The sequence below is a fragment of the Hypomesus nipponensis genome, chromosome 22 (assembly GCF_054491055.1).
Source record: "Hypomesus nipponensis isolate SF chromosome 22, ASM5449105v1, whole genome shotgun sequence".
Lineage (NCBI taxonomy): Eukaryota > Metazoa > Chordata > Actinopteri > Osmeriformes > Osmeridae > Hypomesus > Hypomesus nipponensis.
Genome location: NC_140382.1, coordinates 2,539,264 through 2,557,483, shown reverse-complemented (window position 1 = coordinate 2,557,483; position 18,220 = coordinate 2,539,264). Strand labels below are relative to the sequence as shown.

The window sequence follows — 18,220 nt, the reverse complement described above, 5'->3', positions numbered from 1 at the left end:
TGCCGCTTGTCCGGGGATCGGGGCGCGGGGGCGGCGACCTAAGCAGGGAGGCCCAGACTTCCCTCTCCCCGGCCACTTCCACCAGCTCTTCCTGGGGGACCCCGAGGCGTTCCCAGGCCAGCCGAGAGACATAGTCCCTCCAGCGTGTCCTGGGTCTTCCCCGGGGCCTCTTCCCAGTGGGACGTACCCGGAACACCTCACCAGGGAGGCGTCCAGGAGGCATCCTAATCAGATGCCCGAGCCACTTCAGCTGGCTCCTCTCGACGCAAAGGAGCAGCGGTTCTACTCTGAGCCTGTTACGACCCCCAGTCTGTGGTGTTGTATTTGGTATTTGTGTGTGTTCCCTGCTGTGCTGTTTGTTCCCCATAGGTGGCGCGTGGTGGTGCCTGCTTTGTGTTTAGTTGTGTGGATTCCCCTCTGTGCTAACCGTTGTCCTTTTGACTTGTTTTCCTTGTCCTGTTGTGTTGAGTTGCTTTGTTTGTAGTGTTAAGTGTTGTCCAGAACGTTTTCTTGTTCTTTTGTTCAGGTACTGGGGAGTAGTTTAGAGCTGCCCCGGGGTATACATCACCCGTAGGAACAAACTTACTGTCTATATACACCAGCTAGACCTGGGCAGACCACTGCTGTATTTTTGGTTAGGACACCTCATTCGTGTGTCAGTTGCTTTGTGTTTAGTTTTGGGAACTTATGTTGATTTATTTTCTTTGGTCCTGTCCAGCCCTCCCCTTTACCCTGTTTATTATTTTCCCCATTACCATTATTGTTTACTATACCGTGGTGGCAAAATAAAGCCTTAATATCCCATTGGTACCATTCGTTTGTGTCCTTAATCACATTCCTTGCTCTGCGCACCCTTTGCTGGCCTTTGAGGGTCTCTGAGCGGCGGCAGGGGTCAGGTTCCCTCCGTTACAGGCATAGGCTTTCAACAGAGCCCCTCCCGGATGACCGAGCTTCTCACCCTATATCTAAGGGAGAGCCCGGACACCCTGCGGAGAAAGCTCATTTCGGCCGCTTGTATTCGCGATCTCGTTCTTTTGGTCACTACCCATAGTTCGTGACCATAGGTGAGGGTAGGAACGTAGATCGACTGGTAAATAGAGAGCTTCGCCTTTCGACTCCTTCTTCACCACGACGGACCGATGCAGAGCCCGCATCACTGCGGACGCCGCACCGATCCGCCTGTCGACCTCGCGCTCCATTCTTCCCTCACTCGTGAACAAGACCCCGAGATACTTGAACTCCTCCGCTTGGTTCAGGATCTCCTCCCCAACCCGGAGATGGGTCGACAAATCAAAGTTTGAAGTGTTCACAATGAAGAACCTCTATGAGATGCAAAGTGAATGAACAGATATTGGAGTGATGCTTGACCCCATCTGTGAAGCATGGAGGCAATGTGATGGTATGGTGGTGATTCAGCAGTGGTAAAGTGGGAGATTTGTAAAGGGTAAAGGACATCAAGAAGAAGGAATGTTATCACTCCATTGTGCAATGTCATAGCCTGTGGACGGAGCTTAACTGGAGGCAATTTACTCTTAAACAAAGCCAAACAGGGCAATGACCAAAAGCACAGCTCCAAACTATGCAAACTATTTAGGGAAGAAGCCGTGTCTGGTGAACTGGGCACTGTTTTAAGTTGAAAATCAGAAAGTGTAATACTTAGAAAACAAGGACCCTGCAGTGTCGCATGTGAAGTTGTTTGGATACACGGATCACGACAACTAAATATATGAACACATTTGCCACCATGTTAAGTTGCACTAAACAATAGAGCCATGGATCTCGCAAGCCACCAACAGGCACTGAAGCCACAGCTGACAAGATCTTTGGAGACTTTGTGCTTAAGTTTAGATTTCCTTCCAAGTTGCACATGTTTTAGATGTTTCCCTGCTCCAGCACACCTGATTGAAATGAATGGTCTTTATCCAGCTTCCACAGAGCTTCATAACAACCCATTCATTTGAAACAGGTGTGCTGGAGCAGGGAAATATCTAAAACATGCAGGACAGGGCTCTCGAGGACCAGGGTTGTCCACTCCTGCCCTACAACAAGTGTTCAACACAGCGTTGTGACATGAAACACGTCTGCTAGGACCTGTTTAAAATGTCTGGCTCCGCCCCTGCCTACCACCACAAATAGAATCTAATTCTGTGGGAAACGCTGAATTACGATGTGCATAAGTGACGAGAATAGATGCGGAGGTTGATCAAGTATTTCAGAGATGACAGAATTTCAATTGTGATCTGAGAAAAAATAGGTACCAAAGCCACTGAGAAGAACTTGTCACCAGCTGCATGTGGGCACTGCACCATCTATAATTTCAGGAATGTGAGCATGTCACCAATTTTGTCATCTGCACTGTGCACTTTGTATTGTTAAAGTAATCTGTATTTGTGTGTTTCACTGACGTCTGAATCACTGACTGCATCACAGGCACTGTGCACTAGTACCTATAGTAATCCTAAATACACTTGCAGTCGTTTCATTTTTTTTTTCTTCCTGTGAGTTGTACGTATATAGACCTTGCAGATTGTACTTCCACCAGTTATTTTTGCTTTGCCCAAGACTTCTTTGTTAGCCAGATAAAGGGATGCAGACTGCTATCAATTTGTAAATAAAATGTTAAAACAAAGTGCAACAGTTGCTACTTTTACGTTTATTTACTTACTAAATTATTATATATTATGCTATATTCCTGTAATACTTGCAAGATGCTGGGCCAACAGTGCGTGTCAACTAGGCCCTATAACACTGGCATGAAAACATTGGCTGCGTTTCCCTGATTAGATCGTTTTTAAGGACTTAAGATGGCTCTTAAGAAGGGTTCGGCTAAGAAGGAGCGCTAAGATAGGGGTGTTTCCCAGACGCGTTCTTAACTGCCTTCTTAAGATCCCGCCAAAGAAGCTTCTTTAGAAGTTCTTAGTGGGAGCTGTCCACCCCCGTGGTATTGAAACTAAATCAATCGATGCCAGGAAAATCGATCACCCACCACTTTATCAGCGCATGAATCACGCACAACACCATGATATATTGATATAAAAATTTAAATGTGCTACGCTGCGATAGGCAACCAATCACGCTGTCCGAAATTATCATAAAAAATGAAATTCGTTCCGCCAAATGTTGACTCCATGGCTACGGCCTTGAGCCCTATAGTATAACATAGTATAGGGCTCAAGTTTATATGGGTTGTGTGATGGTAGTGGTAGTGGGTTTATTGTTGGGAGTAGGGTGGTGCTGATATCAGTGCTTGGTGACTGGTGGTGACGGGGTAGGGGCTGATAGACATCAAAAGAGATTGACAAGCTCCTCTTTGGTCTGGACACCACGACACCGATTACCCGGGGGATCCCAGCCATGACATGAAATCCACTGTGGACCTGGCGGCCCTCGTCCCATGTGGTGGGCATTTGGATGTGTGTCCGGGCATGGCGCAGGAGGATCGGTGTCACGGCCACACTCTGTGAAACCGATGCCTTGCTGAGGAAGCTCGCCACTGCGTAAAAACACAGCGCGGCCAGGAGCTGTACCTCCGGGCTGAGGGCAAAATGGCAGCGGGTTGCCCTCCGGATGTGTGGTGACACTAGCGTGACGAGGCATTGGATCTCCATACGGGGAAGCCGGTACTTGGACTGGACAGCCCGGTCCGACAGCACATTCAGTGGGGAGAAGTGCTGACGCACATAGGCATTTATATAAACTATCTGGCTTCGCGCGAGAATATGCTATATTGCAGCCATGGTGTCTCACTCGCGTGGACTTCAGCAACGCCTTTATATATAGACTGGCAGGTGGAGCCTCTCTTGATGAGGTTCCAGCCGAGTTCAATTACACCTGTCAGTTTCCCTGATATCTGTGAAATACCACAGGGTTGTTGATGTTTTTATATCTAATGTAAACTCATGCATAAGCCGAATGTTTGTGAAAACGTAATGAGTGATAGTAATGATGATTCATTTTATTTATGTAGCTGCAGGAACACATGGGCAATTATTTATTTTTATATAGTTATTTTTCTTCTTATGCTATAATTTTTCTTGTGCTGCAGCTGTGGGCGCACATTTATCATCACGCATGGTTTTAGTATTCCTTTGAGTGTCAGATATAACTTTCCCTGACCCGGCTGCAATGAGCGTTTGGTCGCTAAGAAGGCTGTTAAGAGTGGGTCAGGCTGATCTTACATTTCCTTCTAAGTGAAAGATCTTCTTAAGCCAAGAACGACTCTGGGAAACACGTCCTTCTTTCACAACGTTTTAAGAGCGCTCCTAAGAAGCCCTTAGCGCTTAAGAGCTTCTTAACGAATCTGGGAAACGCGGCCATTGCGAGTAATGCGGGGAAAGTTATTAATGTGTTTATTAATGAGCTCAAAGGATATTTTGCTTGATGTTTCTCACACCTCATTTTGACTACCTTTTGCATCAGTAGCCATGTAAGGGTGAAAATGTGGCCTGAATGGTTGTTCCTCACAGTTGATGGTTAAGTATAAAAGGGATTGTGGATGTTTAAAACCTGGGACAAATGGATATCCAGATTTATATGGGCTGGTAAGAGGCCAAGAGTAAAATATAAAACACTGCAGTTAAGTAAAGATGAGGGAGGATTATCTGTGCCTAATTTAAGGGAATACTTTTTTGCAGCGCAATTGAGGTTTTTAGTATGTGCATCCTGCCCTTTATACAATGCGAAATGGAAAGATATAGAAAATATCATAGAAACATTTCCAGTTCATGCTACATTAGGAGATAAAGGGAATAAATTACATCAAAACAGCCAAAATGAAATTATTAAACAAACATTGAATATTTGGTGTAAAATTGTTAAGAAGTACAACATGGAGGGAGATGCCAAAATATTAATCTGGCCGGCACTAGACCCTAAATTCAAACCAGGAACCATAGATGTCGGATTCAGACAATGGTGGGATAGGGGCATAACAGCGTTATGCACTTTGACCAAAGGGAATATATTTAAGAATTTTGGAGAACTACAGAAGGAATTTGAATTAGGAAATAGAGATTTTTACAAATATTTACAAATGAGAGATTATTATGATAAAGAGATCAAACCTGAATTATCTGAGGAAGGCAATGAAGTTATTAATGTTTTCATTAAAGCCTATAAAGAGGACAGTAAAAAAGTAATTTCCAAACTATATCAGGGTCTTCAAAAACAGAAAGGAAACAGTACTGAATATATTAAGCTAAAATGGGAAAAGGAATTAGAAATTGAAATATCCCAGGAGGATTGGCATTTAATTTGGGAAACACAACATTCAACAACATTCTCCAAGAGGTGGAGAGAATTTGGCTGGAAAAACCTGATCCGCTTCTTCATCACTTCATCAAAAAAGCGATTACAAGGAACTGGTACAAACCTGAGCCTCCAAGCCTTCAACAATGGAGGGATATAATCAAGGAGATCTTTACGATGGAAAGGATGACTTTTTCTCTAAGATCTAAAGGAGAAATTTTCCTCAGAAAATGGGAGAAATGGACTGCCTTTATATCAGAAGAATTGGACGCTTTTTCACTGTGAGAGTCTGTGGACATTTAAAGGTCATTTGACGTGGACATGTGGAATTATCTATGCTCAACTGTAGTGCCCCACGCTATGTTCTGTGTGTTGTTTGTACTTTGTGTAAACATTTAAAAATGCTATAAATAAAGAGTAAAAAAAAAAAAAAAGGGATTGTGGACCATTGTTCTTTAATTTTCCTTACTTTCTCCTTCTCTTTTGCTCTTCTACCTCTAGGCCAGGGTTTCCCAACCCTGGTCCTGAGGACCCCATGCCCTGCATGTTTTAGATGTTCCCCTGCTTCAACACACCTGATTCAAATGAGTCGTTATCAGGCCTCTTGAGTTTCGTGCCTGTACTATGTGACGCAGGTGCAGAGTAGGTCCCGTGTTGGTAGCTCAACTAGTAGGGTAAAGCGGACGTCATTTCATACACGTTGTACAATATGACGGACGTTGCCCAGGCAAGCAAAAGTAACTAAGGTGGCCAGGGCTTTTGCAAAAGTTAATAGGCTGCTAACAAGTCTCCTAACAAACACATGGAGACATTTGGTTGTACTACTCTCTGTTGGTTAGCCATGGTATGGTTGAATTAAAATTACAGTGTTTCCTGTATGTTGATTTTGGCATGGCGACCCGCCACGGCAAAATTTCAGTCGCCACGGTATCAGAGATATGGCTGTACAAAAGCCGTGTATCAGCAGTGATTGTTAAGAATGCATGTCGGAGAATAGCACGGACACACTTCACACCGCGACAGAATGCTTAGCCTATATGTCAAGATCGAATTAAGGCGACCGTGTACACGTGCTTTAGAGTGGCCTCCCTTAATCGATAGGCTACTTACCATTTACAGTAAGTTGTTACATCAAGTATTAATTGGCAGCATTTATGCCATTTACAACATACTTTGAGTGGAAGGGGTGTCTATAAGTAGCCTAACCTTATTGCTTTAGGGGAAATAGGATGAAAATATGTGCAATATTACATTAGCTATTAGACAGTAGCTAATGCATTAACCTGCTAAAAAAATCATTAAAGAAAGACTGATGTAAGAATACCAACTCCAACACCAACTCTTTTCATGGTGTATAACTTTATACACATGACTATAAGTTTGTTTGTGTCTGTTTTAACATACCTGTCCTTTGGTTCCCAGCTGGTGAACACAGTCAGGTCTCTGTTGTCCCTCATGTTGTCCCAAGGAATGTCATCCTCCTCTGGTGACATGCCCATGACCTTCACACTATCCTCCAGACTCAATGAGCTGAGGAGACATAGGAGGACTTTTAGCTGTGGTAAACAAACAAGCTTGTGTGCACATGTTCGTGTGTGGACACTCACATATCAGCCTCTAGGTAGAGGTCGAGAAGCATCCTCTCGGTGCGGACCTGAGCGAAGTGCAACGATTGGTTCAGCCGACTTCGGAAAGCAATGAACTCTGGGATCTTCTCGAAGGCTCCATATTTGTACGCCTGGATAATGTACTCTGAGGTCTGGAGCAAGAAAGAGAGAAGGATGGAATAAGGGAAGGAGGTTCAACAGAGAATTCCACTGCATGAGTCAGAAGGGTAACATGCTAATAGCCAAATAAAAACACGCACATCTTTCTGGTTGGAGTGGAAAAACCTGAGGGAGAAATTACAGGACTGGGAGGCAGCGGCAAATTGACCCAACGACTCAGCATAACGAGTTAACAGATACCTGAAAGAAAAACCAAAATAGAAAAAGAACAAGAGAGAAAGCCAACAAGAGTGTGAGCAAGCTAGCAAGCGAGAAATGTGGAAAGAAATAACAGAATATATACAAATTGCAAATGCACTTGGGGTGTGTTTGTGTACTGACCCTATGGTGTCATGCTGCACATGTTTGGCGTCAAGGCTGGAGTACAGGTCTACCACAGGTTCAAAGGCCCCAAGACGACAGAACAGGAGCAGTTGCAGCAGCTTGAACTGGGCGTTTGCTGGGCTGTGGGATAGACCCTCGTCTAAGAGCCCCAGGCACTGCCATACCATGTTCTCATCGCCTGCAACACACACACACACACACATCACCCTAAAGTCCACAATTTGCGGGTTTGATTGTAGACATGTAAAAACGTTTGACAATAATTCAGCATACGTTAACAGACACCTGAGAAAGAAAAAGAACAACCGAGAAAGGGGAGAGAAAGTGAACAACAGAGTGTGAGCGAGCGAGCAAGCATTGTGTTTGTGCACTAGGGATGAAACAGTTTCACAATAAACCGTGGGAAAATTCCCACATGGTTAGTGTTACCATTAAAAAACGTATAATAATTTAAACCGTTTTGATTAGCGCAGTTTTACAAATTCACATTAAATACTGTCCAGCATCAACCGAAGTTAGCAGTTAGCTATCTGACACAGGCATAAGATGCAACATGGTTTTTTGTGTGTGTGATAATATCGAGGAAGGTAGTGACAGCACTCTGGAGATTTTTCAGCCTTTTAAGGGCATGTATAGCGTTTTGCTCTGGCAGAAGAGCACTGGCAATTTTTATTAGCTCTTGGCCGCTGGCTAGATTAGTATCTTATACAATATTTGTGTTTTCTCTTTACTTATTTTATAACGGATTATAGAAGGATGTTTTAAACTCTCTGACTTGAGTGGCTATCTAGCTGAGAAGGAGCTTGAGTGACGACACCAGCGCCTTTCTGAAAAGTTCCCAAGTAGTTTCCAAGTAGCGGCCACAAAAAAAAGAAGTTGGAGGGCTCTGAATAATAAATAAAAATAAAAAAAAGGTGTATCACTTTTTCTCTAAGCATACACTCTCTCCTCATTGGTAACAATTGAAAATAAATGTTTCATCTCTAGCATGCACATTAGAGACTCACCTGTTTCAGTCCATAGGTCAATGTACACATGTGCTGCCATAAGGCAATACATGTCAGAGAACTGCAGCTCCGTCTTCAGACACGACTTCCCTACACGATCCGTCGGACACACATACACACGCAAATTGAGTGTGTTGGTGTGAGAAAGAGAGATACCATACAGTGAGAAATAAAGAGAAAAACTTGGAGAAACTTTGAGAAAATGTGGTTCCTACCAAACTGTAGCCCATGGTAATAGTGGGCTTTGAGCTCAGCGATGAGCCTCAGCTTCCCGTGTATGTCGAGTGTGTGGTGCACACCCAGTGCACGGGTCAGCTGAAACATACATTGGTGCCTCTGCAGATCCCGTGTTTCCCTTGGAAACACAAATCCCTCCTCCCTAGCTTCCCCCAATGGCACGAACTCTCCGAGACGGTTGATAAACTGAAGATTATTATTATTATTGTTTTGATCAGTTCACAAATTCTACCTCTAAGGAACACAATAATTGGGAGTATGTGGATGTTACCTGTACGTGTAGATCAGGGGGAATTAGATGCAGGTATATTTTAAGGTCGGTGATGCAGCAGGGTTTGTCTCCAAACTTCCCAAAGAATTGTGCAATTAGCTCTGTGGGATCACCTGCAAAGCCAATCAATGCATTGGATCACAAACCAGCCAATTACAGCTCTGTCAGCAACAGCAAAGGGTCAAATAAAACCATTCACAAAGGTGTGTCTGCGAGACATATGTACCTAACTGACTCTCCTCACAACAGCCCCTTGCTCCAAGTCTGTGTATGAGTTCCAGACGGGCGAGATAGGGTCCCCTGAGCGGACGAGATTGTTTAGCGTCCTCGACTGCAATCCTCTCTTGAATGAACTGTACCGCTTCAGCCATAGAGCAGTGCACTTTACCCTCCGCAGAACTGGGAAATGGACGAGACCAGCAGAAAAAAAAACAATTCAATGATCGTCACAATCATGCAAACAGCGAAAGACACCAACAACTTACTTGTCTCCCTCCTCTGGAGGGATCCATGACTGGTCCATCAGGTGGAAGAGAGAGTCAAAGTAGGAGAGATAAAACTGCCAATCATCTGGACTGGATAACAACAGACAAGAGTAGGTATAGGAAGAGATGTTAGATGCTAGTCATGCTACAGTATGTGAAAGAACTACACCAGCGAGAGTAGATAATCGATCAGGAGCACTGCTCACTTTTTGAGTAGTAGCTTACGAGCCAGGGCATTGGATTCCGGCCACTGTTGGAGTCGTTTGTACAGGATCATAGATTTAGTCTCTCGGCTCTGTAACTCGCTGGTCAGCTTCTCTACGGTAAGACACAAGCACAGGGTAAAGCCTAGTTTATACTTATGTCGCCGACACTTTTGAAATGGTCGCCGACGAAGACAAGTGTCGCTGAAGCTGCTGCATTTATACTTTGGCAAACACATAGCTATGGTTACATTGTTTACGTTTTGTAGCCTAGGTGATCGATCGGAAAAAAATGGCTGTAGCTAATTTTGAGAGGCATTATAAAGGTGTGGATATGTTCTAATTTGCTCTGCCAATCTCTCCTCTATTCCTTCCATTTAAAACAGCTGTTGAGCGTTCACTGAAAATTAAAAACAATGCAGTCAACGACGCGTGCCGTCTATCTAGCCAATCACACTTGCGCGACACTATGTGACGACATCAGCGCCAGTAGAAATTTCTCCAGGTAGGCGACACTTTCAAGCGACAGTTAAGTGTCGACCGTGATGCCATTTCTGTCGGCGACTTTTTCAAAAGTGTTTGCGACCTAAGTATAAATAGGGCTTAAGAGGTTGTGAGTAACTTGTTAATTTGCTATTCAGAATAGCACATGTACATGACACTTACCTCCCAGTGGACCCCTTACTACCTCTAGAGCTTCCACACACTTCCCCAGGCGCTCCAGGATCATAAAGTAAAGTTGTACCTACAGACATGCATTCAAATGATGATCATGTGAAGAAATAATGACACACTGAAATACATGTAGCAGATCTGTCCATCCATCAACATTTTTAAACTCACTCAGTATAAAAAACACTCAACTGTACCATTAATTTGCTAGCTTTTTGGTGGTGTAGCTGGCTAAAGCAGTGTTCATATAAAGCAGCTTTAGGGGGATACTGACCAGTGGCAGCTGGTGCATTTATTTCCAGGGGGGGCTATATATTGTGCTTCAAGATCCTAGCCTTGCTAGGGGGGTCCGGGGGCATGCCCCCCCGAAAAAAAAAGAAATCAATATTTTGGTGCATTCCTAAGTGTATTTGCTAATTTGTAAATTGAAGTGTTGAAATTGCACACTGTGTGTAGCTGCCATCAGAGAGGCAACTCTCATATTTGGTGGCCAAGCCGCGAAGCGGCGAAGCCACCTTAAGGGTTTCTACATATTATTATTAGGGTTCCTCCGGTAGGAAGAAACCTATTGTTTTTATTAGTATTTTTCTTATTATTATTTAATTTCTCCGCTAAATGGCCCAATAGCTCAAAAAGTCCTGGACCCGATTTTTTCCAATGTGGCCCAATGATACAACAGGTCACTCATTACTCCCAGACGGCTAGTGGCCCATGTGCCCCCATATGTGGCGCTATAAAACACGCCCAAAGTCTACGTGATTTCCCCAGCGCCCCATTACTCCAAAATGCCTGAAAATTGATATACATGCCTTATTTCTCATGGGGAACAAAAACGCCTCAAGGACCCATATTGTCAGACTTATGAATTTTCTTGTACTGTCCACATTTGGTACAACCTTAAACCCTTCTACTCATCAACCATAGACCCAATCGACTTGAAATTAGTTACAGATGTTTAGAATACATGTCTTTACATAGGGTGACATGGAGTAAGAAATGCAATACAAAATGGCTGAAAGAAGTGTATTTATGTAAATGTCCAAATTGCCTCAATATTTTTTTGTTAATAAATCAAATAGACTGATTGTTTTTCAAACCTAATAGGGTTCAAGACGACATCAATCTCTAGTACCATAAACAATTTCACCTTGGTATGTCAATATATTATTGAATTCAATTGAATTGCTCCACAGTGCTCACGCTCCAAATTCTCACAGACTCATCCTGCCCCTTGACACAAGGGTGACTACCTGTCCCGCTGTGCGTTGTGTCGCACAGCATTTTCAACCCTTGTTCCACACGTCGCATATTGAAAATGCTGTGCTGTACAGCGCAAAGAGGGACAGGTGGTCAACCTACTTGACACACGCGCAAGCTTGGCGAGATGCACACACATCCTTTCTGGAAATGGTCTGCTGACCAAGCCCCACCCTCAACCTCATCTTGCTTCCAATCGCAGCTCGCCGTTAAGAATATAAAAAAATTTGGGCGGCCATTGTTGTTTTCAACTGGAATCACCTGAAAGCCGTGTTGGAGGCAGCCACGTTCGGCAAGTCCTATTTTTACACATTTTAAGCTAGAATCAGTTATTGGGTTCGTGAAAGTACACTACTCTTGAATTATGGTAAAGGTTTGAGCACTTTGAGATCTTTAGATCGTGAGTTTGAAGTGACGGAAAACCGAACTCGAAAAGTAGCTAGCTTTTTCCCTCTGTGTAATTACTGAATCATGTCGGTTAACATCTCGGCGAATTCATCAAAAAGCTAGAGGGCAGCTTTTAGGAGAACAAGCAATTCCCCACAGACCTGTCAACTCAGAATTTTGATTTGGGTCGAAAAAGTCTTTGTAATAAGCCTGTGCGCCAGGGAGACCGCATAGGCTTAGGCGGCAGCCATGTTTTGGTCGCGTCATGTTCATAAGTTCACCATTTCACAGTTCTGTCAACACCAAAAATGTCGAGGAGGGCAGCCTTTAGGAGATGTGGGAATTGTGCTTTTAGCCAGATGCCCCGATTATTTTTGTGATTTGTGGAAAACTTGCAAGTGGAGTGAGACTGCGTCCCGAGGGTACATTGTTTTGACTTAAACTCAATGACAGACTCGGCTCGCTCACTCACTCACTGGCAGTGTGTAAACGATATCTTAATTCACTACATTTTAGTCCTAAAACGTCAGGGAGGGCTGCTTTTTGTAGAGTCTACTGAAGATAGCCAGTATATAGGATCCTTCAAAACAAGCCTATTTCATTTGTCATTTTCCTGAGAAAGTGACCTACGTTAGCCAGGCTAGTTTCACTCGGTCAGCGTATTGAAAGGTCTCTGACAGTCAGAATCACTGTTTACAGGCAAAGGTCGAGCTGGTCTTTGGTCAGATGTGTATATTGACCAGTTTGGAGCTAAATACTCTTGCCAGAGCCTGGAATCAAGCCAAATCTTTAGAGTTACTGCATGGCCAGGTCTCCATCAGTTCAACACATTTGGATTCAAGATCAAGTAATGCCACTGCATTTCACAGTCAAAACTGTAATTTATGTCAAGTGTAGATGTAAAAAGCTTCATTTTTCACAACTGACATGGATCCTTTCTTCACATTTACAGGTCTGGAGTTCAATAGAGGATGCTGAGAGAAAAACAGATCCCTTGCTGGACTACCCCTCTCTAGCTGGACAGCTTTTCTTCAGCCCTGACCCCAGGACAGCTTCATCCAGCTGGCCTGCCCTGACTGCCTGCAGGCCCTGCTTGCCCCTGCCTGTCAGCCCTCCAGAGACAGACAGTCACCCCACAGACACAGTAGCTCTGCAGACTGCTTTTTTGAGGACATTGATGAAAGTCCATGTCCCAGCATGCCAAGCTGCTGACTTTTAGTGTCTTAAGTAATGAAACCAGTTCAAGTTATAGACTTTTAACCTGAATCCAATGATTAGTCATCTGAATAAAAACCACTCAAGAGAAGTACTGCTTCTTGGATGATTTGTGCTCCACATCAGTTCATCTCACATTTGCCTTTGTTTCCATGGGATTCATGGAATTGCTAGTTTCTTCTCCACCATTGTGTAATAAAAAATATATATACTGTATATTTTTTATATTTATTTTGAGTTGTATTTCCATCGAAAATTTGGTCTTTAGTTTCAATTGGAAGTGTTATTAAAAGGTCTTAAGTCTTAAATGTAACTTGTTTACACCTGTAGACACCCTGTGAAGCCCCCACCCCCCACTCCAGAGACAGTTGGTGACAGAGAGGTGCAGACATTAAGTTAAACATAGTTATGCCTTAGGTGTAGAGTAAAAAATAGAGACTAATGGTAGATGTAAATGGATGTTGACACTCAGTTCTCTGGGTTGGTGCATGTCAGTTTAGGCAAAGGTTGTCTTTTAAACCTTTAGGAAAAGAATTCAGATTTGATTGGCACTCTCTCTTTTATACATTTATAGTTGGATTTGACATTCAACAGCCATTGAATTCATTAAGCAAGTTGTTTAACTCAAACAACCATAACACTGTACATGTGATATACAAAGCTGCAGTCAGATATGGCGAAATTGTTAGCTTGGATGTTATCTTGACATATACATAAGGTTTTGATGATGCGCACGCAGCTTCAAGGCAGAAAGACGCCTCCCATTTCAGGAGACTCCGAGACCTTAGCGCGTCACTAGCATCTCGTCATATCACACAGTCGGAGCACAGCTAGATCATCAGCGTCAGCGCCCCTTGGGTACCCAGCATGCAGTGCGGGATGTCAAATAGGCAAAGACTTAAAAAATTGTGCTGTTACAACAGCCGTGCGAGGGATTTCACTTTTGTGTTTGTTCAGTTAGATGTTTGTAATATTATTGTTTATCAGTTAATATAATCTTGTTGGTCACCCTGAGAGTGCATGTCGTGTGGTTTAATTGGTAGTGAGAGTCGGCCATTGTAAATTAATATTTGCAAGGAGTTGATCATGATTGGTGTCATAGAACTACTGCCTATGAGACTATTCTTGATTGTAAGATGACTATGGTTCTAGAAAGCGGTCTTCAAGCCATCTTTGAGAAACTCTGGAAACAGTGTTGCGATCAATGTGTTTTGATAGTGGGAGTCAAATTTTGGTCGACAACTAAACCTCATGCGTTCGCTATAGCATTTCTGGTTTGGCGGGACTTGCGCTAGGAGGGAGGTAAACGGCATAGATTGGAACAGTGTTCGGGTAGGTTTGTTTTTATATACGGTGAAATGGAATGAGAAATGTAATACAAAATGTCTGAAATGGGTGTATTTATGTAAATATCCACATTGCCTCAATATCTTTCTCAGTAAAACCAATATTATTTTGACTGATGGTTTTCAAACCTTATTGGGTTCAAGATGACACCACTCTGAAGTACCATCAACAATTTCACCTTGGTATGTCAAAATATGATTGAATTTGAGTAGTTTGAGTAGTTTGAACTTTGGCTGAATCAACTGGCTGAAACAACTCTTACCACAGAAGAAACAGCGTACTTTTTTAAACAGTAACTGAACATGACAATATACAACACTGAGAATAGCTCAATGGACTGGGACAGTGACCTGCAAAGTATAAGGTTGTAAGTGTGACTCCAGCAGCAGTCTTTTAGCCTGTTGTAAATTTGAATATCTGTTTAGTTAAACAGGATGACATCATTATGAAATACCATGTGCAATGTCATGCAATTTCACTGTGATATGTCAACCGCTTCTTAATCTTTGTCCCAAAGCTGACCAAAGCTAATACTGTGCCCTTTCTACTCATACAATGTCAACAGTTGGTGTGTAGCAGAGAGGATAAAGAGGCTGCCTTGTAACCTTATGCTCATGAGTTCAAATCACCATTCAGCCTATTGTAGTTGGCCCAATATAAAGTAATTTTGGTCTCTTGTTGTCCAACTCTTGACCTTCTACAATGTAATTTTTTATAATATTTTGCCATTTTGCGGAGGAACCCGCATCGCTGCTTGCAGCTATATTTAGGGGCCAAGCAGCGAAGCACCTATTGTAATTGGTAGTAGTATTATTAGGGACCAAGCAGCGAAGCTGCGAGGCACCTATTGTAATTGTTAGTATTATTAGGATTCTTCCGTAAGGAGGAAACCTATTGTTATTGGTGGTTTTATTATTTGTAATAATTGTGCCATGGGAGTCAATGGCAGCCCCTAGAACCCTTCGATAACTTTTTGTGAAATTTGGCACACTCATTAAGGAGTTTCTTTTATACCTACACCAAGTTTCATGTCTCCCATTAGACCACTCTGGCGCCACCAATGGGTCAAATTTGGACTTGTGTTTACACATGCAACTTTTGAACCGTATGACTCATTTTCAAAAATGAGGTACCATTGGATTCCCTGGATCCCTGGATACCCTCTTTTGAGATTGGAATTTTGATCCTCACAACCGTTTGTCCGGTACAGCCAATAAAATTTAGCAGAAAAGCAGCCAAACAGGAAGTGAAATCATATCTCAGCAAATCTTTGAGATATCAACACCAAACCTGGTATGATGACTCAGAACCCTCTTCTGAGGATATCTACACAATTTGGTGTCACGTGATCACTGGGCGTGGCCGCAGGAAGCAAAAATGTGTTTTGCCCAATAACTATTGATTTGTTTGCCTTTATTGAGTGATTCCTTTGTTTCATGATATCTTGGTACATCCCGTGTGTAAATCATAATTTGTGATAATAGCCGAATTGATGCGGCCGCCATTTTGAATTCATTGAAAAACGTTTTTTCTCTACTCCTCCTACACATGTTGTCCAATCTTCACCAAATTTAGCAGAGATTATCTTCAGACCAAGCCTCACAAAACCTAACACATGGTTTTCTGATTTTCGAAATCGTTTTTCCAATACAGGCAATCAAAATGTGCCGTTAGGCAAACAAACCGGAAGTTGGGTTGTATCTCAACAAATCTTTGATGGATTCACACCGAACTTGCTGCGTGTACTCGTTACCCTCTTCTGAAGATGGCTAAAATGTTTTCTGGGTTATTTGACTGCTTGGCCACCTCATTGCTGCTTGCAGCTATATTTGGAATTGGTCACATTTGGTATCCCATTGGTAATTCTGCAGAATTTATTTTTTCATACAGTTACAATTTGTCAAGAATAAACATTTTTCAATGGTCGCAGTGTTTGGAGGAATCCGCCATTACTGCTTGCAGTTATATTTAGGATTCCTCCGTCAGGAGGAAACCTATTGTTATTGTTAGTATTATTATTATTATTCTAGTACCATGGAAGTCAATGGCAGCCCCTAGAACCCTTATATAACTTTTTGTGAAATTTGGTACACTCATTAAGGACAGTTCCTTCTATACCTACACCAAGTTTGATGTCTCCCATTAGACCACTCTAGCGCCACCAATGGGTCAAAGTTGGACTTGTGTTTACACATGCAACTTTTGAACCGTATGACTCATTTTCAAAAATTAGCTACCATTGGATTCCCTGGATCAAGCCGAGTTCAACGCACACCATGGCGTTAATTTCCGGTTATATAGATTTCCCGCCATTTCCGGTTTTATCAAAAACCTTTGAAAGCCTACTCCTCCTACAATTTTTGTCATATCTTCTTCAAAATCACCAGAGATGATCTTCAGACCAAGCCTCACAAAAGTTATCAAAAGGAATTTTGATCCTCATAACCCTCTGTCCGGTACAGACAATCAAATTCATCAGAAAAGCCACCAAACAGGATGTGAAGTCATGTCTCAGCAAATCTTTGAGATATCAACACCAAACTTGTCATGACTCGGAACCCTCTTCTGAGGATATATACACAATTTGGTGTCATGTGATCACTGGGCGTGGCCGCAGGTAGCAAAAATGTGTTTTGGCCAATAACTATTGATTTATTTGCCTTTATTGAGTGATCCCTTTGTCTCATGATGTCTTGGGAAATCCCGTGTGTGACTCATAATAATTTGTGATAATAGCCGAATTGATGCGGCCGCCATTTTGAATTCATTGAAAAACGTTTTTTCTTGACTCCTCCTACAAATGTTGTCCAATCTTCACCAAATTTGGCAGAGATTATCTTCAGACCAAGCCTCACAAAAGCTTCACATGGGTTTTTTTTTTTCGAAACCGTTTGCCCGCTACGGGCAATCAAAATGTGCCATTAAGCAAGAAAACAGGAAGTTGGGTTGTATCTCAGCAAACCTTTGATGGATTCACACCAAACTTGCTGCGTGTACCCGATACCCTCTGGTTCGCAATTTTTGGAGGAATCCGCCATTACTGCTTGCAGTTATATTTATTAGGATTCCTCCGTAAGGAGGAAACCTATTGTTATTGTTAGTTTTATTCTTTTTTTTTTTATTCTAGTGCCATGGGAGTCAATGGCAGCCCCTAGACCCCTTCGACAACTTTTTGTAAAATTTGGCACACTCATTAAGGACAGTTCATTCTATACCTACACCAAGTTTCAGGTCTCCCATTAGACCACTCTAGCGCCACCAACTGGTCAAAGTTGGACTTGTGTTTACACACGCAACTTTTGAACCGTATGACCAATTTTCACAAATGAGGTACCATTGGATTCCCTGGATCAAGCCGAGTTCAACGCACACCATGGCGTCAATTTCCGGTTATATAGATTTTCCGCTATTTCCGGTTTTATCAAAAACCTTTGAAAGCCTACTCCTCCTACAATTCTTGTCAAATCTTCTTCAAAGTTACCAGAGATGACCTTCAGACCGAGCCTCACAAAAGTTATCGAAAATAATTTTGATCCTCACAACCGTTTGTCCGGTACAGCCAATCAAATTCATCAGAAAAGCCGCCAAACAGGATGTGAAGTCATGTCTCAGCAAATCTTTGAGATATCAACACCAAACTTGGTATGAAGACTCGGAACCCTCTTAGCCTATCTACACAATTTGGTGTCACGTGATCACTGGGCGTGGCCGCAGGAAGCAAAAATGTGTTTTGGCCAATAACTATTGATTTGTTTGCCTTTATTGAGTGATTCCTTTGTCT

General features: G+C 42.7%; 2 protein-coding genes across 8 annotated transcripts in view; one reads left to right on the top strand and one right to left on the bottom strand.

Moving 5' to 3' along the window:
* golga2 (golgin A2) overlaps positions 1-13,199 on the top strand; it is a 142,188-nt gene extending 128,989 nt beyond the window's left edge. The window contains exon 27 of one of the 2 annotated variants that reach the window (XM_084686551.1): positions 12,830-13,199. In XM_084686551.1, coding sequence (XP_084542677.1) covers positions 12,830-12,855 — 26 coding nt within the window. In that variant the 3' untranslated portion in view covers positions 12,856-13,199. The remainder of the gene's footprint in view (positions 1-12,829) is intronic. The other variant, XM_084686544.1, reaches the window with a different exon arrangement.
* The window catches only part of naa25 (N-alpha-acetyltransferase 25, NatB auxiliary subunit), a 40,574-nt gene that overhangs the window by 9,426 nt on the left and 12,928 nt on the right, over positions 1-18,220 (bottom strand). For 4 of the 6 annotated variants that reach the window (XR_014740892.1, XM_084686557.1, XM_084686558.1 and 1 more), the window contains 11 exons: positions 10,228-10,306; positions 9,565-9,676; positions 9,359-9,448; positions 9,100-9,272; positions 8,874-8,986; positions 8,581-8,788; positions 8,366-8,455; positions 7,356-7,536; positions 7,115-7,214; positions 6,855-7,006; positions 6,652-6,777 (listed from right to left, as the gene is read on the bottom strand). Coding sequence is in view for 5 of the 6 variants with exons in the window: in XM_084686557.1 (XP_084542683.1) it covers positions 6,652-6,777; positions 6,855-7,006; positions 7,115-7,214; positions 7,356-7,536; positions 8,366-8,455; positions 8,581-8,788; positions 8,874-8,986; positions 9,100-9,272; positions 9,359-9,448; positions 9,565-9,676; positions 10,228-10,306 (1,424 nt within the window). In the remaining variant the exon portion in view is untranslated. Of the gene's footprint in view, positions 1-6,651; positions 6,778-6,854; positions 7,007-7,114; positions 7,215-7,355; positions 7,537-8,365; positions 8,456-8,580; positions 8,789-8,873; positions 8,987-9,099; positions 9,273-9,358; positions 9,449-9,564; positions 9,677-10,227; positions 10,307-10,507; positions 11,314-18,220 lie in introns of those variants that run through there. The other 2 variants (XM_084686561.1, XM_084686560.1) reach the window with 2 other exon arrangements.